Raw genomic sequence first — 23,190 nt, 5'->3', positions numbered from 1 at the left:
CCCTTTGGTTGTTGAGTTCTGTTAAGATGGGCCTTGCTACAGCTCCTCTGCAAAGGCACCAATGAGATGTGGCTGCGTCCTCTTGGTTGTTGAGTCTGCTTAAGAGGGGCCTTGCTACAGCTCCTCTGCAAAGGCACCAATGAGATGTGGCTGCGTCCTCTTGGCTGTGTTGAGTCTGCTTAAGAGAGGCCTTGCTACAGCTCCTCTGCAAAGGCACCAATGAGATGTGGCTGCGTCCTCTTGGCTGTGTTGAGTCTGCTTAAGAGGGGCCTTATACAACAGCTCCTGCAAAGGCACCAATGAGATGTGGCTCGTCCTCTTGGTTGTGCTGCGAGAGGCCTGCTGTCAACCTCTGCAAAGGCACCAATGAGATGTGGCTGCGTCCTCTTGGTTGTTGAGTCTGCTTAAGAGAGGCCTTGCTACAACAGCTCCTCTGCAAAGGCACCAATGAGATGTGGCTGCGTCCTCTTGGTTGTTGAGTCTGCTTAAGAGAGGCCTTGCTACAGCTCCTCTGCAAAGGCACCTAATGAGATGTGGCTGTCCTCTGGCTGTGTTGAGTCTGGCTTAAGAGGGCCTTGTTACAGCTCCTTCCTGCAAAGGCAATACCAATAATGTCAATAATATTTCACCTTAAGAGAGGCCCTGTGCAACAGCTCCCTGCAGCGCACTAACAATGGACACACACCCTAAGAGAGGCCTTGCTACAGCTCCTCTGCAAAGGCACACACACACACACACACACTTAAGAGAGGCCTTGCTACAGCTCCTCTGCAAAGGCACACACACACACACACACACTTAAGGGCCACCTTTCTGTTGATCATCTTGAGGGCCGCACACACACACACATGGAGGACCACTGAACATAATAACACACTTGCATGAGTGTGTGTGTGTGTGTCTGTGTGCTTAAGGGCCATTTCAGACACCTACTGTGACATGGAGCAATTACACTGAACATAATAACACACTTGCATGAGTGTGTGTGTGTGTGTCTGTGTGCTTAAGGGCCATTTCAGACACCTACTGTGACATGGAGCAATTACACTGAACATAATAACACACTTGCATGAGTGTGTGTGTGTGTGTCTGTGTGCTTAAGGGCCATTTCAGACACCTACTGTGACATGGAGCAATTACACTGAACATAATAACACACTTGCATGAGTGTGTGTGTGTGTGTCTGTGTGCTTAAGGGCCATTTCAGACACCTACTGTGACATGGAGCAATTACACTGAACATAATAACACACTTGCATGAGTGTGTGTGTGTGTGTCTGTGTGCTTAAGGGCCATTTCAGACACCTACTGTGACATGGAGCAATTACACTGAACATAATAACACACTTGCATGAGTGTGTGTGTGTGTGTCTGTGTGCTTAAGGGCCATTTCAGACACCTACTGTGACATGGAGCAATTACACTGAACATAATAACACACTTGCATGAGTGTGTGTGTGTGTCTGTGTGCTTAAGGGCCATTTCAGACACCTACTGTGACATGGAGCAATTACACTGAACATAATAACACACTTGCATGAGTGTGTGTGTGTGTGTCTGTGTGCTTAAGGGCCATTTCAGACACCTACTGTGACATGGAGCAATTACACTGAACATAATAACACACTTGCATGAGTGTGTGTGTGTGTGTCTGTGTGCTTAAGGGCCATTTCAGACACCTACTGTGACATGGAGCAATTACACTGAACATAATAACACACTTGCATGAGTGTGTGTGTGTGTGTCTGTGTGCTTAAGGGCCATTTCAGACACCTACTGTGACATGGAGCAATTACACTGAACATAATAACACACTTGCATGAGTGTGTGTGTGTGTGTCTGTGTGCTTAAGGGCCATTTCAGACACCTACTGTGACATGGAGCAATTACACTGAACATAATAACACACTTGCATGAGTGTGTGTGTGTGTGTCTGTGTGCTTAAGGGCCATTTCAGACACCTACTGTGACATGGAGCAATTACACTGAACATAATAACACACTTGCATGAGTGTGTGTGTGTGTGTCTGTGTGCTTAAGGGCCATTTCAGACACCTACTGTGACATGGAGCAATTACACTGAACATAATAACACACTTGCATGAGTGTGTGTGTGTGTGTCTGTGTGCTTAAGGGCCATTTCAGACACCTACTGTGACATGGAGCAATTACACTGAACATAATAACACACTTGCATGAGTGTGTGTGTGTGTGTCTGTGTGCTTAAGGGCCATTTCAGACACCTACTGTGACATGGAGCAATTACACTGAACATAATAACACACTTGCATGAGTGTGTGTGTGTGTGTCTGTGTGCTTAAGGGCCATTTCCGCACAGCCAAGTAACACACACACACACAATAATAATACTTTAAGAGGGGCCTTGCTGCAACAGCCCTTCAGTTAAGCATTCACTCTGCAAGGGGCCTACCTGACCAAGAGAGGCCTTTGCTGCAACAGCTCCTCTGCAAAGGCACACACACACACACACACACACACTTAAGAGAGGCCTTGCTGCAACAGCTCCTCTGCAAAGGCACACACACACACACACACACACTTAAGAGGGGCCTTGCTGCAACAGCTCCTCTGCAAAGGCACACACACACACACACACACTTAAGAGGGGCCTTGCTACAGCTCCTCTGTGTATTTTCTTTCCTTCTGTGAGTGTGAACAGAAGTACCTCCATTTTTCATAAGTCGTGTGTGTGTGCGCGTGTGTGTGTGACATTCATGTTCTCCACACACACCGACAGCCATATTCCCAACAAGTGCACTGAGAGCTGTATGTTTGTCACACACCCATGATCTCAGTCCATATGTGTGTGTGTGTGTGTCTGTGTGTGGCTCACTGGTCTGATTGCTGTTTGCATGGGACTTAGTAGATAGGACAAGAACAAATGTCATCACATATGCAAAACACACTGTCACACACACACACACACACACACACACACACACACACACACACACCTCATGCGCCCACACAGCTGTGGCTGTTTGTCGGGCTCCAGTTCGTCTGAAGGCTAATCTGAGCCATCAGAATCATGAATTGAATACACACACAATGTCATGTGTTCCGTCCTATTTATAATAACCACCACCACCCCCTCATCACACACACACACACACACGCTGGTGCTGAGTGACCGGCATGACTGCATCTGCCTCCATGTAAATATTGATTACAGAGCTGCGGAGTGCTTTGGTCATCTCCCGGAGCCAGTGACCGAGGCACAGGGATGTGTGGCTTTATTTGGGAGTTTGTGTTTGTGTGTGTGTGTGTCTGTGTGCTTAAGGGCCATTTCAGACACCTACTGTGACATGGAGCAATTACACTGAACATAATAACACACTTGCATGAGTGTGTGTGTGTGTGTGTGTGTGTGTGTGTGTGTGTGTGTGTGTGTGTGTGTGTGTGTATAATAACACACTTGCGAGAGATGCATGCATGAGATGCCATGCTATTTGTTTTGTTGTTTTCTCTTGTTTGTTTTTAATGGGACATGCTAAGGCTGTATGTGTGGTTGGTTTAGTGTGTGTTTGTAGGGTGATCAGGGCAGAATTGGGCTTTCATTTCATCTTTCTATCATTTTGTCTTTCTTTCCTCTCTCTCTCTCTCTCTCTCTCTCTCTCTCTCTCTCTCTCTCTCTCTGTCTCTCTCTCTCCCTCTCTCTCTCTCCCTCTCTCTCTCTCTCTCTCTCCCTCCCTCCCTCTCTCCCTCCCTCTCTCTCTCTCTCTCTCTCTCTCTCTCTCTCTCTCTCTCTCTCTCTCTCTCTCTCTCTCTCTCCCTCTCTCTCCATTCATTTCCTTTCCGCGGTCGTGCTGTAGGGGGATTCTGGGTTTCCAGGCATCCCTGGCCTCAAGGTAAATGCTCTAGCATGAGGTGTTGTCATGGTAATGCTGTGTGGTAGTCATTACAGTAAAGTGTTTCCAACTGTGGTAATGACACTTCCACTTTCTGCTGCAAAGGGCTCGGCAGGTATTCCTGGTATCCCTGGGAAACGTGGCTACAGGGTAGGCCTGGACAGGCATGCCAATGGGCATGTGTGTGTGTGTGTGTTTGTGTTTGTGTGTTTGTGTGTGTGTGTGTGTGTGTGTGTGTGTGTGTGTGTGTGTGTGTGTGTGTGTGTGTGTGTGTGCATGTATGTATGTGCGAGAGTGTTTTTGAGGATTTGAGGGTTGCTTTTTTTTCTTGCTGTGGTTCTTCATTAACATCATTGTACAATATTCTGTGAGTTCCAAATCATGTTGTCCATCAGTGTCAAAGTCCCCATCATACCTTGTGACCCTGCCCAGGTCTCAGTGTTCAACATGTTTTAGAGTGTTCCATCCTTCTTGTGTGTGTGTGTGTGTGTGTGTGTGTGTGTGTGTGTGTGTGTTTTAGAGTGTTCCATCCTTGTGTGTTTATCCAGTAATAGATCCAGTGCATATTGCGTCAGCCAAATGTGCGAAAAATGTCAGCCAAATGTAATTTAATATTACATTCAGACAAGTGTACTTGCTTCCCCTTGTTTTTTTTATCTGTGCCATTAACATGCCTGTATTTGAGAAGTATTGATCCTGTTCTGGGCTCCATGTTTCATAACATGCTTCTGTTGAAGTGGTGTGTGTACATGTTGTGCGTGTCTCTTGTGGCTCTGTGCTAAGTGTCTCTGTGCTAAGTGGCTCTGCTTCGTGGTGCATGTCTGAATGATCTTCAAGTGTCTGAATGATCTTCAAGTGTCTCCACAGCTGTGCAGGCTTGTGAGGGACGGATGAACATTAAAAAATTGCAGTGTGACTTATACTGATAGACAGCTAATATAGTAGTGTGACTTATATTGATAGACAGCTAATATAGTAGTGTGACTTATATTGATAGACAGCTAATATAGTAGTGTGACTGATACTGATTCACAGCTTATAGTAGTGTGATTTATACTGATAGACAGCTAATATAGTAGTGTGACTTATACTGATAGACAGCTAATATAGTAGTGTGACATACTGATACACAGCTAATATAGTAGTGTGACTTATACTGATAGACAGCTAATATAGTAGTGTGACTTATACTGATTCACAGCTTATAGTAGTGCGACTTATACTGACTCACATCGTATTGTAGTGTGACATACTGATAGACAGCTAATATAGCAGTGTGACTTATACTGATACACATCTAATATAGTAGTGTGAAAACACTTGTCAACACAGATTAGTGCCATAACTCATCTAATACTTCTTCTTCATCATCGTCCCCTCCTCCTCCTCCTGCCTCCAGGGAGATAAGGGAGATAAGGGAGATAAGGGAGAACCCAGTGCAGCAGGAAGCGGAATCAAAGGAGAACCGGGAACCCCAGGAACCCCAGGAACCCCAGGAACCCCAGGTCCAGCAGGACTCAAGGTACTGAACACCCAATGGGCCCAACTGAAAATTATACACACACACACACACAGTCACTGAATGGGCCCAACTGGACATTACACACACACACACACACAGTCACTGAATGGGCCCAACTGGACATTACACACACACACACACAGTCACTGAATGGGCCCAACTGGACATTATACACACACACACACACAGTCACCCAATGGGCCCAACTGAACATTATACACACACACACACACACACACAGTCACTGAATGGGCTCAACTGAACATTATACACACACACACACAGTCACTGAATGGGCCCAACTGAACATTATACACACACACACACAGTCACTGAATGGGCCCAACTGAACATTACACACACACACAGTCACTGAATGGGCTCAACTGGACATTATACACACACACACACAGTCACTGAATGGGCCCAACTGGACATTATACACACACACACACAGTCACTGAATGGGCCCAACTGGACATTATACACACACAGAGTCACTGAATGGGCTCAACTGGACATTATACACACACAGGGTCACTGAACACCCAATGGGTTCAACTGGACATTATACATGCGCAGTGTCACTGACTGAAACTCAGCTGGTTATCATCCATAGTGTATATCAGACAAGCAGTCTGTATGGAGGACACAGCCAATCTGACCGTGGACAGTCTGGCCATTAGAGTAAAGGGCTCTGAGCTCTGATTATGAGTAATGTACGTAAGATGCCATTCGTGTAAATAACCATCCTGGTTCTTTTACAGGGCGATAAAGGCGAGCAGGGAATCAAGGTAAGATGGATGCTGTTTTCATTACATGTGTGAATGAATAGCTGTGAGTGTTTTTAACCATGTACCTCTCTCTGTATGAATGTGTGACCTGTGGGTGAGATATGAGACCTGTAGGTGAGATATGAGAGTTGTGGGTGAGAAATCAGAGCTGTCAGAATATGAGACCTGTGGGTGAGATATGAGACCTGTGGGTGAGATATGAGAGTTGTGGGTGAGAAATGAGATTTGTGGGTGAGAAATCAGAGCTGTGAGAATATGAGACCTGTGGGTGAGATATGAGATATGTGGCTGAGATATGAGACCTGTGGGTGAGATATGAGACCTGTGGGTGAGATATGAGAGTTGTGGGTGAGATATGAGAGCGGTGGGTGAGATATGAGACCTGTGGGTGAGATATGAGAGTTGTGGGTGAGAAATCAGAGCTGTGAGAATATGAGACCTGTGGGTGAGATATGAGACCTGTGGGTGAGATATGAGAGCGATGTACCGATCCCCTCATTGATCCTCTGGCCTGTTCTTCTCCTGTAGGGCGACATAGGGGCAGTAGGAGCAGAAGGACCTGCTGGACCAAGAGTGAGTCACTTGAATACTAACCCCTGCACTAATACTAACCCCTGTACTAATACCAACCCTGCACTAGAACTAAGCCTTACAAACCCCTTTCACTAATGTAAACCCCTGCACATCTACAGTTCCATTGACTAATATAACATTATCATAAAATTACACAAGTGTATCATGTCTGCTAATACTCTGGGTATCAAGAAGCCTCACTGTAACATGCAAGGATTCCTTAGCTAACACTATTTAATATACCAGTTAACTTGACCAAACTGGTTTAAAACCGCATTTATAGTAAGTGATAGTAGGTATTACTGACGTGTTCTTGGTCATGATGCTTTTCTTTTGTTGGTTATGGTTATGGTTATGGTTATGGATTTAGCAGACGCCTTTGTCCAAAGCGACACATAAATACAAAACAACATAATAATATTTAAAACTGAACAGGGAACAGATTAAAAAATATTTGTCCTAAATATCTTTGCTGTTGTGAACATCTGTTGTTCTCTGTTGTGTCTAGGGACCCCAAGGGCTTGCAGGAGAACCAGGCAAAGCTGAAATCAACAACAATGAAAATGTGAGTGTGAGGCTGTCGGTCGTAAGGACCACACGTGATACACACGACACACCTGAATCCAGCTCGCTAACTTCTACCTCACGTTCACCTGACATTTACAGTCAATCATTTAGCACACACTTTAATCAGAAGGGACTTGCAGGTACACATCATCAGAGACACGAAATGCAGATTCTCATCATAATTGTCATATGTGTGTCCTGGGTTTGCCACCCTTTGGTGCCTTGCTCTTCTGGTTTACAGCTGTACAGGGTGCTTATGATGTAATGGGCTGAATATGAATATAATGTTTCTCTTTCCATGTTTCAGGATATCCGAAATGTTCCACTTATGGTAAGTGTTAATGTGTCAATTCTGTGTCAAGTAATGTGACAATTCAAGCCAATTTCCTTATTGAAGGTCATTCATAGTCTGGTGAAGGATTAGGTTTCATCTTTTACCCTTACTAGAGATCATATCATTAATTCTGTGTGATTAAGCATAATAATTAATTGTGAGTGTGGATGTGATTCTGTGTGTGTGTGTGTGTGTGTGTGTGTGTGTGTGTGATTCTCATCTCCATATCCACTCTCTCTTGTTGCAGGGTCCCCCTGGTTTACCGGGCCCTCCAGGAACTCCTGGCAATCCTGGGATGAAGGTACACCCCCCACACACACACACACACACACACCTTAAATTAATTAGGGTAGTGCAGTATCTCTTCCTGATTGTGACCTATGTGTAATCCCTGTCTCCTGCATTCTGTCTGATTACTGTGACCTATCTGTGCCACTGTGCGATCTTTAATGTGATATTAATGTGACCTATCTGTGCCACCGTGTGTTCTTTAGTGTGATATTAATGTGACCTATGCCAACGTGTTCTTTAGGGTGATATTAATGTGACCTATCTGTGCCAACGTGTTTCCTTTAGGGTGATATTAATGTGACCTATCTGTGCCAACGTGTTTCCTTTAGGGTGATATTAATGTGACCTATCTGTGCCACTGTGTGTTCTTTAGGGTGATATTAATGTGACCTATCTGTGCCAACGTGTTTCCTTTAGGGTGATATTAATGTGACCTATCTGTGCCACTGTGTGTTCTTTAGGGTGATATTGGATTACCAGGACCTCCAGGTCATGATGGAGAGAAGGTAAGTTGTTGATGCTGTAATATGTTGCTTTTGTGATACAGTATGTGAAGTGAAGGAGGCATTGTTACTGACTGACATGACTGACATTTTCAGTCACCAGACTACTTAACAACATGCAAGTGAAGGGTTTGTGTGAGGGTCGTAGAAATGTTGCAGAAGGGTTTCCATATTTACATCTTTAGCACTGGCTGAACGTTTTCTTTAAAGAAGTGTTCATTTGAAACAACAAACATGTGTTTGTTTGTTTGTTTGTTTGTTTGTGTAGGGTCCGAGAGGGAAGCCTGGAGAGCAGGGTCCTGCAGGTCCCCGCGGCCCAGAGGGCCAACGTGGGGAGGGGGGGCTGATGGGATACCCCGGACCCAAGGGCGACAAGGGGGACACGGGCCAGTCTGGGCCACCCGTGAGTACCTCAGCACCAGTGTACCACACCGCATGCCTGACACAACCTTAAGATACACCTGCCTCCTGAGTGGATTGATTTTGTGCTGTTTTGTTTTTTTGTTTTTTATCAATTTATATGTCATTTATATGTAGAGTTTTAAGATTGAATTGAGAAATATTTTTTTTCCAAACTTAACAAGTGCATTTGTAGACTACAGGTAATCCTATGGATACTACGTGTGATGATGACTTTTATTTCTCTTTATATCTGAAAATCATTAACATCTAGGTTTCTAGGTAATCTGGGATTAGCTGTAGAAACTAAACAATACTACTGAGCTATCTAGTGTGAAAGTTACATTTTAAGATTTAGTGTCAGGGTGAGCAGCATTACTTCCATGTCTTTTTTAACCAAGAAGCCTAGAGACCCCTGATGACCCTTGTGCATTGTGCATTTGACCCTGAATGGAACTGAACTGAATTGATCAGAATTGAACTGAACAGAACTGAATTGATCTGAATTTAATTGCATTCTAAACTAACCAGCGATTGACTTACTGAGTGATTTAATGTCCCAGAATCTGACTCTGCTGGAGTCTCCTAATCTGTGTTAATTCTCCCGCTCTCCTTGTTCGTTCTGTAGGGATTAGACGGCCCTACTGGAGAAAAGGGGGCAACTGGACCCTCGGGTCCCATTGGACTGCCAGGCGCAATGGTACGCAGTGGTGCCCTTTGGGGCTGGCATGGGCACAAGCACGGCACCCTGTTGTGTGTCTGTGTGTGCCACTCTGCCTACTGGCATGTTTGTTGTGCTGGAGTTTGTGATTATGGTGGAGTAGGTGGATACTGTCTGTTGTAGGGTAGTGCTGGGGTGGGTGTTATCTGAGTCGTAGAGGTGGATGTTGTGTGTTGTAGGGTAGTGGATGTGATCTGGGGTGGGTGTTATCTGAGTCGTAGGGGTGGATGTTGTGTGTTGTAGGGTAGTGGATGTGATCTGGGGTGGATGTTATCTGAGTCGTAGGGGGTGGATGTTGTGTGTTGTAGGGCTGTCGATGTGATCTGGGGTGGGTGTGATCTGGGTCTTAGGGGTGGATGTTGTGTTTTGTAGTGTAGTGGATGTGATCTGGATCTTAAAGGTGGAGGAATGTTCCAGTGTTTGCAGTGGTTCATGGGTAGATTGTCATTGAGGTTCCGAAGATTGTGTGTTCTAAAGGTTCTCTTTGTTCTCTTTGTTCTTGTGTGTTCTACCCAGGGCCAGAAAGGAGATGCTGGGGAGAAAGGAGGAGTGCCTGACATGGTACATTTGTACATTTCCCCTCCAGTTCTCTATACTAACGTGTCATCCACATACAACTCACCTTCCTCTTCCACATACAACTCCCCTTCCTCTTCCACATACAACTCACCTTCCTCTTCCACATACAACTCACCTTCCTCTTCCACATACAACTCACCTTCCTCTTCCCCTCCAGTCATCCATGCTAACGTGTCATCCACATAGTACTGATTGCTGACATTATATGACTCTATATGACTATATATATCAGTTTTGTATTTCCTACATTATATGACTCCATATGACTATATATATCAGTTTTGTATTTCCTACATTATATGACTCTATATGACTATATATATCAGTTTTGTATTTCCTACATTATATGACTCCATATGACTATATATATCAGTTTTGTATTTCCTACATTATATGACTCCATATGACTATATATATCAGTTTTGTATTTCCTACATTATATGACTCCATATGACTATATATATCAGTTTTGTATTTCCTACATTATATGACTCTATATGACTATATATATCAGTTTTGTATTTCCTACATTATATGACTCTATATGACTATATATATATTATATGACTCTATATGACTATATATATATTATATGACTCTATATGACTATATATATTATATGACTCTATATGACTATATATATATTATATGACTCTATATGACTGTATATATCAGTTTTGTATTTCCTACATTATATGACTCTATATGACTATATATATATTATATGACTCTATATGACTATATATATTATATGACTCTATATGACTATATATATATTATATGACTCTATATGACTATATATATCAGTTTTGTATTTCCTACATTATATGACTCTATATGACTATACATATCAGTTTTGTATTTCCTACATTATATGACTCTATATGACTATATATATCAGTTTTGTATTTCCTACATTATATGACTCTATATGACTGTATATATCAGTTTTGTATTTCCTACATTATATGACTCCATATGACTATATATATCAGTTTTGTATTTCCTACATTATATGACTCTATATGACTATATACATTATATGACTCTATATGACTATATTTATCAGTTTTGTATTTCCTACATTATATGACTCTATATGACTGTATATATCAGTTTTGTATTTCCTACATTAAATGACTCCATATGACTATATATATCAGTTTTGTATTTCCTACATTATATGACTCCATATGACTATATATATCAGTTTTGTATTTCCTACATTATATGACTCTATATGACTATATATATATATCAGTTTTGTATTTCCTACATTATATGACTCTATATGACTATATATATCAGTTTTGTATTTCCTACATTATATGACTCTATATGACTATATATATCAGTTTTGTATTTCCTACATCATATGACTCCATATGACTATATATATCAGTTTTGTATTTCCTACATTATATGACTCCATATGACTATATATATCAGTTTTGTATTTCCTACATTATATGACTCTATATGACTATATATATCAGTTTTGTATTTCCTACATTATATGACTCTATATGACTGTATATATCAGTTTTGTATTTCCTACATTATATGACTCCATATGACTATATATATCAGTTTTGTATTTCCTACATTATATGACTCTATATGACTATATACATTATATGACTCTATATGACTATATATATCAGTTTTGTATTTCCTACATTATATGACTCTATATGACTGTATATATCAGTTTTGTATTTCCTACATTAAATGACTCCATATGACTATATATATCAGTTTTTGTATTTCCTACATTATATGAATGACTATATATATCAGTTTTTGTATTTCCTACATTATATGACTCCATATGACTATATATATCAGTTTTGTATTTCCTACATTATATGACTCTATATGACTATATATATCAGTTTTGTATTTCCTACATTATATGACTCTATATGACTATATATATCAGTTTTGTATTTCCTACATCATATGACTCCATATGACTATATATATCAGTTTTGTATTTCCTACATTATATGACTCCATATGACTATATATATCAGTTTTGTATTTCCTACATTATATGACTCTATATGACTATATATATCAGTTTTGTATTTCCTACATTATATGACTCTATATGACTATATATATCAGTTTTGTATTTCCTACATCATATGACTCTATATGACTATATATATTATATGACTCTATATGACTATATATATCAGTTTTGTATTTCCTACATCATATGACTCTATATGACTATATATATTATATGACTCTATATGACTATATATATCAGTTTTGTATTTCCTACATTATATGACTATATATATCAGTTTTGTATTTCCTACATCATATGACTCTATATGACTATATATATCAGTTTTGTATTTCCTACATTATATGACTCTATATGACTATATATATATCATATGACTCTATATGACTATATATATCAGTTTTGTATTTCCTACATTATATGACTCTATATGACTATATATATATTATATGACTCTATATGACTCTATATGACTCTATATGACTGTATATATCAGTTTTGTATTTCCTACATTATATGACTCTATATGACTATATATATCAGTTTTGTATTTCCTACATTATATGACTCTATATGACTAAATATATCAGTTTTGTATTTCCTACATTATATGACTCTATATGACTATATATATATTATATGACTCTATATGACTATATATATCAGTTTTGTATTTCCTACATTATATGACTCTATATGACTATATATATCAGTTTTGTATTTCCTACATTATATGACTCCATATGACTGTATATATCAGTTTTGTATTTCCTACATTATATGACTCCATATGACTATATATATCAGTTTTGTATTTCCTACATTATATGACTCCATATGACTGTATATATCAGTTTTGTATTTCCTACATTATATGACTCTATATGACTATATATATCAGTTTTGTATTTCCTACATTATAAGACTCTATATGACTATATATATCAGTTTTGTATTTCCTACATCATATGACTCTATATGACTATATATATCAGTTTTGTATTTCCTACATTATATGACTCTATATGACTATATATATCAGTTTTGTATTTCCTACATCATATGACTCTATATGACTATATATATCAGTTTTGTATTTCCTACATTATATGACTCTATATGACTATATATATATCATATGACTCTATATGACTATATATATCAGTTTTGTATTTCCTACATTATATGACTCTATATGACTATATATATATTATATGACTCTATATGACTCTATATGACTCTATATGACTGTATATATCAGTTTTGTATTTCCTACATTATATGACTCTATATGACTATATATATCAGTTTTGTATTTCCTACATTATATGACTCTATATGACTATATATATCAGTTTTGTATTTCCTACATTATATGACTCTATATGACTATATAAATCAGTTTTGTATTTCCTACATTATATGACTCTATATGACTATATATATATTATATGACTCTATATGACTATATATATCAGTTTTGTATTTCCTACATTATATGACTCTATATGACTATATATATCAGTTTTGTATTTCCTACATTATATGACTCTATATGACTATATAAATCAGTTTTGTATTTCCTACATTATATGACTCTATATGACTATATATATATTATATGACTCTATATGACTATATATATCAGTTTTGTATTTCCTACATTATATGACTCTATATGACTATATATATCAGTTTTGTATTTCCTACATTATATGACTCCATATGACTGTATATATCAGTTTTGTATTTCCTACATTATATGACTCCATATGACTATATATATCAGTTTTGTATTTCCTACATTATATGACTCCATATGACTGTATATATCAGTTTTGTATTTCCTACATTATATGACTCTATATGACTATATATATATCAGTTTTGTATTTCCTACATTATATGACTCCATATATAGTTTGACTGTATATATATCAGTTTTGTATTTCCTACATTATATGACTCTATATGACTATATATATCAGTTTTGTATTTCCTACATTATATGACTCTATATGACTATATATATCAGTTTTGTATTTCCTACATTATATGACTCTATATGACTATATATATTATATGACTCTATTTGACTATATATATCAGTTTTGTATTTCCTACATTATATGACTCTATATGACTATATATATCAGTTTTGTATTTCCTACATTATATGACTCTATATGACTATATATATATATCAGTTTTGTATTTCCTACATTATATGACTCTATATGACTATATATATCAGTTTTGTATTTCTACATTATATGACTTATATGACTATATATGACTATATGACTATTATATTATATGACTCTATATGACTATATATATTATATGACTCTATATGACTATATATATTATATGACTCTATATGACTCTATATGACTCTATATGACTCCATATGACTATATATATTATATGACTCTATATGACTCTATATGACTATATGACTCCATATGACTCTATATGACTCTATATGACTATATATATTATATGACTCTATATGACTATATATATCAGTTTTGATTATATGACTACATATATATGACTCTATATGACTATATATATCAGTTTTGTATTTCCCTACATTATATGACTCTATATTGACTATATATATCAGTTTGTATTTCTATATGACTATATATATTATATGTTTTGTATTTCCTACATATATGACTCTGTATTTATATATATTAGTTTTGTATTTCCTACATTATATGACTCCTCTATATGACTCTATATGACTCTATATGACTATATATATTATATGACTCCCATATGACTATATATATTATGACTCCATATGACTATATATACTATGACTCATATGACTATATATATCAGACTATATGACTACTCTATATGACTATATATATTATATGACTCATATGACTGTATATATCAGTTTTGTATTTCCTACATTATATGACTCTATATGACTCTATATGACTCTATATGACTATATATATTATATGACTCTATATATATATCATTTTTGTATTTCAGTTTGACTATATATATCCCTACATTATATGACTCTATATGACTGTATATATCGGTTTTGTATTTCCTTGCATTATATGACTTATATGCATGACTCCTATATATATTATATGACTTGTATATCCACTATTATATGTTTTGGACTCTGCTCTATATATTATATGACTCATATGCATTATATATCTGATTTTTATGACTATATATATCAGTTTTGTTTTGTATTTCCTACATTATATGACTCTATATGACTATATATATCAGTTTTTGTATTTCCTATGACATTATATATATTTCTACTTTTGTATTTATACTATATATGACTCTATATGACTATATATATCAGTTTTGTATTTCCTACATTATATGACTCTATATGACTATATATATCAGTTTTGTATTTCCTACATTATATGCATCTCTATATGACTATATATATCAGTTTTGTATTTCCTACATTATATGACTCTATATGACTATATATATTATATGACTCTATATGACTATATATATTATATGACTCTATATGACTCCATATGACTATATATATTATATGACTCTATATGACTCTATATGACTCCATATGACTATATATATTATATGACTCTATATGACTCCATATGACTATATATATTATATGACTCTATATGACTATATAAATCAGTTTTGTATTTCCTACATTATATGACTCTATATGACTCTATATGACTATATATATTATATGACTCTATATGACTGTATATATCAGTTTTGTATTTCCTACATTATATGACTCTATATGACTCTATATGACTCTATATGACTACATATATTATATGACTCTATATGACTGTATATATCAGTTTTGTATTTCCTACATGAAATCAGAATTGTGCTGCAGTCTTTGTGCTGCAGTCCTCATGAATTGTCAGTTCTAGAATGTCATCAGCACTGGGTCGATACAGACATATACCGACTGATTACCTCCTGTTTCCTTGATTCAGGTCTATGGGCCCCCAGGACCTCCAGGGGCACAAGGGCCAGTTGGCCCCATGGTGAGTGTAACCCACACTTCCTCCTTGATGTAGCACGTGCATTATGGGAAATGTAGTTTACAGTAGCTACAGTAATATCCACTAGTTCTCCTAGAGTGTAGTGTAGAAGGTTTGGTTTGTATGAAGCATGTTCTACATTAAGGATCCTTGTTGCTTGTTGTAAGGTCCTTGTTGCTTCCCTGAGCTCACAGACCTCTCCTCTCCTTTTCAGGGGCCCCAGGGCCACTCCGGGCCGAAGGTGAGTGTCTCAGAGACTATAAGCTGTTAGTATAGTAATGTAATAGTACGTTTAGACCATGCCATTATAGATTATGGATGGACAGTTTGTTTAAGGTGTGTGTGTATGCATGTGTGTGTGTGTGTGTGTGTGTGTGTGTGTGTGTTGTGTTGCAGGGGGAGCCGGGCATTGGTATGCGTGGGGAGAAGGGAGCCACAGGCCAGAAGGGAGACAAAGGGGACAGGGGTCATCTAGGACTGCCTGTAAGTACACACACACACACACTTAAACACACACACACTTAAACAAAGGGGACAGGGGTCATCTAGGACTGCCTGTAAGTACACACACACACACACACTTAAACACACACACACTTAAACAAAGGGGACAGGGGTCATCTAGGACTGCCTGTAAGTACACACACACACACACACACACTTAAACACACACACACACTTAAACACACACACACTTAAACAAAGGGGACAGGGGTCATCTAGGACTGCCTGTAAGTACACACACACACACACACACTTAAACACACACACACACACTTAAACAAAGGGGACAGGGGTCATCTAGGACTGCCTGTAAGTACACACACACACACACTTAAACACACACACACTTAAACAAAGGGGACAGGGGTCATCTAGGACTGCCTGTAAGTACACGCACACACACACACTTAAACACACACACTTAAACAAAGGGGACAGGGGTCATCTAGGACTGCCTGTAAGTACACACACACACACACTTAAACACACACACACTTAAACGCACACACACATGCACATCTCACAATAATAAAGTTATCAAAACCTAAACCAACCCTGTTTAAATAACCAACTGGCTAATGACAGATGTCCAACCGATCTGTGTTTTGCTAGCTGTCTCTGTGTGGGTGTGTTTGCTTTGCTCAGACACTGAGCACTCATGAGGTGGTTCTGTCTTTGGATGTGAACTGAATTGACTCTAATCCCTAAGAAAGACCAGTCCCACTGAAAGCTCACTGACAGGTCCAGTCCCACTGAAAGCTCACTGACAGGTCCAGTCCCACTGAAAGCTCACTGACGGGTCCAGTCCCACTGAAAGCTCACTGACTCATTCACTCCACTGTGACTGCCTGCTGACTGATGAGAGATGGCAGAAGTGATCCGATGAATCTAAGCATCAGGTTACAGTAGAAAGCTTCTGTAATTCTCAGCACCTGAAGCTTGTGGAGCGGATAAAGCAGACCTATAAACTACTACATGTTTGTGATCTCACGTAATGTACTTTCTCAAAGGGGCTACATGTCTGCCTTTGAGATATACAGTAATGTAATATAATGGCATTATTACTTTTATGTGATAATGTATTATTAGTACTTTCATTAATATCATTACATTACTTCAATCATGTTGTTCACCACGTCTTTGGGTTCTCTTTCCTGACTTACGATTTCACCTCTTGACCGGGTGTCAACTGTCCCTGGTTCCATTCTAGATGGAGGTCCATCACTGATGGCACAGTAACTCCTTTTGGATGTTTGAAAATCAAGAGTTAATGGGATGGAAGCTCAACTGAACAGTCTGAGATGGATCTGACCTCATCTCTGGCCAGTGTTGCCGTGTGAAACAGTGTTGTTGCTGGTGTGGTCAGGACCAAGTCCATCGGCCGCTGTGAGAGGAGGCTGTCGTTTAAAAGGAGTTACTGTTGTTCTGTGTTCACCATTGTCACCCTCCAGTATCCCATCATCCCTTTCATTCACCTCCCGTCTGTCAATCACCCTGTTCACCCCCCAGCAGGAGGTTGTGTTGTTGTTGTTGTGTCACACCAGTCACTGCTTAACTCACTCCCCTCCTCCTCCTTTCACACCTCATCACTTCTCTCCACCCCCTCTCTCCTCTCCTCCCCTCCTCTACTCCCCTCCTCTCTCTCTCCCCCTCCTCTCTCTCTCTTCTCCTCTCCTCCTGGCTCTGGTAATTCTTCACGTGCTATCCAGGGGGCTCACGGGTTAGATGGCAAGCCTGGTCCAGTGGTGAGTGGCATAGATTCCGTACCCCTCGTCCCCCTCTCTCCTCTCCTCTTTCCACTCATCTCTCTCTCTCTCTCCATCCCTTCCTCCCTCCTCACAGCTTGCCTGTTTGCACTGCTTATCTCTGCACCTCTGTGGCCTCGTCTGCTTGTCTGGGTTTCGTCTGCTTGTCAGTGTTTCGTCTGATTGTCAGTGTTCCGACTGATTGTCAGTGTTCAGTCTTATTGTCAGTGTTCCGTCTGATTGTCAGTGTTCTGTCTGCTTGTCTGTGGTCTGTCTGCTCTGTTTGTTGTCTGTCTGCTGGTCCATTGTCTGTGTTGATGTCTGGTGCTTGGGAGAGGCTTATTTTAGATGGACTTTAGATGGACAGACTGGTAATGCAGAGGCGTATAGTCAGAGAGATTCGAAGTGACCTTGACCTCACCTAGCCCCCCGGAAAGGTCTGATTTGGTCAAGTCCGCCCCTGTGCAGACCTCTCCCTAGTGGGCTCGAAATAGATCCACTTTGGTTTGTTTTTCAAACTGTCAGCAGATTTGAGATGGATGAAGGAGGCAGTTTGTTTCCCTGTCTCCCCCTTCTTTACTTGTCCTCTATCAATCTCTCTCTCTCTCTCTCTCTCTCCTCCTTTCTATCTCTCTCTGTTGGTCTCTCTCTGTTCTCATCACCTTCACAAAAATAGAGCGCTGACCATTAGATGTATTTAGAGCCTCCACCGTAGCTCCTGTTTGGCCATCTAAACAAGCCTCTCTCATGAACCCACGACCCAACAGAGTACAGCTGAGAATTCTAGAACTCTCACCCTGTCATGTCACATCAGAGGAGCATGCTGGGATGCGGCTGCATGTTACCGCGGTAACAGTATGGCCGAATCGGGCTGCATAAAAGTCAATATGATGGCTGAGGCGCCAGGTTGCACCCAAACCAGGAAGTCCTTCTCAGCTGCTGCGGAGTGCTGTCCAATGAGGAGGGAGCAGCCCAAGGAATATATTTAACTGCTTTTTTAACTTCCTTTTGATGCATTTTCATTGTGAATGTGTTTTATCAACAAGCTTTCGAAAGACATAGAATATCTGTCAATGACAGATCCAAACATTCACCCCATGTTCCCAACAACAACGAGCAGACTGCTGCTCATTTTGATTTCTTAGCGAATAGTTGGCATTGCTGAGTGAGATCTTAGCCCATGCTGTACCTTCAGAAAGCTTGTTGATGCAGTGGTGTTCCACCCTGCCGTGTGCCTCCTCCTGAAAGCCCTGATGCCCTGGATACCCTGTTCTTCTCAGGAGTCTGGTGTCCGTCTGTAGAGAAGTCACCTCTTGACCTCTTGACCTCATCCTCTCTCTGTTCCTCTTCCCTAGGGCCTGATAGGGCCAGCAGGAGTCTCTGGACCAGCAGGACCAAAGGGAGAAAGGGTACGAGTGACCCCGACTCCCACACACCTCCACACACACACACACACACACACACCTCCACACATACACAGCACACACACGTAGCAGGCTCTACTCCTACACACATACACACACCCACAGTTACACACCTACACACCTACACACACCTCCACAGTTACACACACACACACTCTGACATTTACACACCTACACACACCTCCACCCCTACACACACTATCACCCCTACACCCCTACACACACCCCCACCCCTACACTCCTACACACGAGTAGCAGACTAATGGCCCATTTACACTCGATGTTCCCAACCTGTAGCGCGACAATGTCACTTCAAAATTTCACTGGTGCACCAGGATTTTGGCCAGGTCGCGCCAGGTCGTGCACCACTCCCTAGTGGAAACAGGAAGATGGACGAGTTCAAGGACAAGCGAGAGTTGCTGTTCGGAGAACTGTTTTGTTACAGTCAGGAATTTTTAATAGTTTGCTGGATAAGTTAACAAAGTTACGAGCAAGAGTTGCAACACGTGGAATAAAGAGGAAAGAATAGAAAAGATGTATTTTTAACCAAAGGATATCTGCTGAAGACCTGAACAAATCTCTTTCCACTAGAAAATTACACAAACTCAGCCAGCTGCTAGCCAGCTAAAAGTAGCTGGCTAGCATTTAGCTAACATTTTTAAATTATTAAAACTTCTCTCAGGATGAATAAAGTATCTATCTATCTCTCTGCACACACCTTGGAAACTAGATGGTAATGATGGTAGTTGTGAATAGCAGCAACCAAAGTCTTAAGTATCATCACAGAGGCTAGTTTTTACTGCCATTGACGCCAATGCTACTGACAGCTGAGATTTCTTACTTATATCGTGTAAAGTAGGTAGCCATAGCCTTTTCACAACAGCGACACCTCTGTTGAGGAGAATATTGCAAATAGTGTTGCGACCATCACGCGGTATAAATGGTAATGGCGCTCCCGTGACATCACATTTTCACACTACAGGTCGGGAATGGCGAGTATGTAACAGCTTTAATGGACAAGTTCGGCATTTTACACTTAAAGCCCTGTTTTAGATAGTTTATGATAAAATAGAACCTTTAAGATTGAAATTTGGACACATGCTGCTGTCCTGAGAATTTTCGGTTTCTGTGGTAGCACCCCCCCCCCCCACCTCCACAATGGCTGCATAGGTGCACTGGAACAATCCTTCCTAAAAGGCATTAAACTTTTGATTACAAAGACAGGGGTGTTCACTGAGATGCTCACACAAAAATCGCTGCAAAAGATGCTTCCCAACAGGTTGTATCGTAGTTTTTGTGCAACTCCATTGACTTGTATTGGATGTGCTGTGAGGTACGGCATTACTCCACCGCAGGAAACGGATATGGGGTTGTTTGTATTCTTTCTGTAGTCTTATGCAGTCGCGGTATCGTAGGCTACGCTATCCAAATTATTGTCACGTCCATGGCTAATGCTAAAATGTCTTGGAACTTGCACAATGTGAATGATAGCCTACGTGAATCATTATGTTTTCATCATGAAAGTTCCACAGCCAAAAAAAATAGTAAATGTAGAAAATCATGTAGCCAAATTATTCATGTAGGCTAGGGTTAGTGTTAGGCTTATGATGTGAACATGACAGGTTATGGACATAAGTTCATTTTCTGCCTGTTACAAACGTTACTTTACAAAATGTCAAGCTTACCCCAAGTTCTTCCAACTCTGTCATCCCAGGACGTAATGTGGGAACCGCTGTATTTCTCAGGCAAAAGAGCTTTTTGGGCGATTTCTTTCGACCTCCGGCGAAGTCCTCATTAGTAAAATGCAGACCGCAGAGACATGGTGATCAGCTTTCTGCAGATCCTCAACAGGTGTGCTCACATCCAACCTCAGAAATTTCAGCCACAACTTTGTGACAACTTTTTTTGCCACGAATTTTCCCGCAATTCGGAACTGCACAAAATCACCCCATTTTTAGCTGTCTGTTGTAAAATACTTCAAATGCTTTCAATTAAGACAGCGATCTTCTGCTTCTTCTGTGTATTCAATGAAATGCCAGTGGTTTGCTTGTAATTGGCAAGTGTACACAAAGGTGCATTATCGCCACCAACTGGGCTGGAGTGTCTATTATTCAAGCTCTCAACGGAAGAATGTACGGGTGTGAGGCGTTTGGAAAAATAGCTCCACAGTTTTACAACGAATGGTAAAACACCTGTTGGAAAGCATCTTTTGCAGCGATTATTGTGTGAGCATATATTAGTGAACACCCCTGACCACTCGGTGAGATTCACGTCTTTGTAAACGAACGTTTAATGCGCTTTAGGAAGGATTGTTCCAGTGCACCTACAGTATTGTGGAGGTGGGGAGGTGCTACCACAGAAACCGAAAATTCTCAGGACAGCAGCATATGTCCAAAATTCAATCTTAAATGTTCTATTTAATCATAAACTATTTGAAAACAGGCCTTTAAGTGTAAAATACGAAACTTGTCCTTTAAGGCTCAATGTGATTCCCCAGTCCATTTATAAAGTACAGCACTAAGAATACAATACACATTATATATATATAGATATATATACTTATTGCATATTATATACTTATTGCATCCCTTTCACCCCAAACCCAAAACAATTATATAATTATAGACTGTGTATGTATATGACTGTGTATGCGGTCAGTATGGCATGTCCTGTATGACTGTGTATGCGGTCAGTATGGCATGTCCTGTATGACTGTGTATGTGGTCAGTATGGCATGTCCTGTATGACTGTATGTGGTCAGTATGGCATGTCCTGTATGACTGTGTATGCGGTCAGTATGGCATGTTGGTAACATGTTGTCAGTATGGCATGTTCCTGTATGACTGTGACTGTGTAGCGGTCAGTATGGCATGTCCTGTATGACTGTGTATGCGGTCAGCATGGCATGTTGGTAACATGTTGTCAGTATGGCATGTTGGTAACATGTTGTCAGTATGGCATGTTGGTAACATGTTGTCAGTATGGCATGTTGGTAACATGTTGTCAGTATGGCATGTTGGTAACACAACATGTTGTCTGGATGGCATGTTGGTAACATGTTGTCAGTATGGCATGTTGGTAGCATGTGGTCAGTATGGCATGTTGGTAACATGTTGTCAGTATGGCATGTTGGTAACATGTTGTCAGTATGGCATGTTGGTAACATGTGGTCAGTATGGCATGTTGGTAACATGTTGTCAGTATGGCATGTTGGTAACATGTTGTCAGTATGGCATGTTGGTAACATGTTGTCAGTATGGCATGTTGGTAACATGTTGTCCTCTCTC

The 23,190-nt window shown here is 39.9% G+C and overlaps 1 protein-coding gene across 1 annotated transcript in view; it reads left to right on the top strand.

The window, feature by feature from the left end:
* col13a1 (collagen, type XIII, alpha 1) overlaps positions 1-23,190 on the top strand; it is a 168,945-nt gene that overhangs the window by 131,080 nt on the left and 14,675 nt on the right. The window contains exons 21-35 of the mRNA XM_048270251.1: positions 3,834-3,869; positions 3,975-4,019; positions 5,269-5,391; positions 6,159-6,185; positions 6,714-6,758; positions 7,267-7,323; positions 7,633-7,656; positions 7,907-7,960; positions 8,412-8,456; positions 8,722-8,856; positions 10,090-10,134; positions 16,183-16,233; positions 16,445-16,471; positions 16,627-16,713; positions 19,835-19,888. Of these exons, the coding sequence (XP_048126208.1) occupies positions 3,834-3,869; positions 3,975-4,019; positions 5,269-5,391; positions 6,159-6,185; positions 6,714-6,758; positions 7,267-7,323; positions 7,633-7,656; positions 7,907-7,960; positions 8,412-8,456; positions 8,722-8,856; positions 10,090-10,134; positions 16,183-16,233; positions 16,445-16,471; positions 16,627-16,713; positions 19,835-19,888 (855 nt within the window). The remainder of the gene's footprint in view (positions 1-3,833; positions 3,870-3,974; positions 4,020-5,268; positions 5,392-6,158; positions 6,186-6,713; positions 6,759-7,266; positions 7,324-7,632; positions 7,657-7,906; positions 7,961-8,411; positions 8,457-8,721; positions 8,857-10,089; positions 10,135-16,182; positions 16,234-16,444; positions 16,472-16,626; positions 16,714-19,834; positions 19,889-23,190) is intronic.

This window comes from Alosa alosa, chromosome 18 (assembly GCF_017589495.1).
Source record: "Alosa alosa isolate M-15738 ecotype Scorff River chromosome 18, AALO_Geno_1.1, whole genome shotgun sequence".
Lineage (NCBI taxonomy): Eukaryota > Metazoa > Chordata > Actinopteri > Clupeiformes > Clupeidae > Alosa > Alosa alosa.
This window is presented reverse-complemented; position numbering and strand designations above follow the sequence as displayed.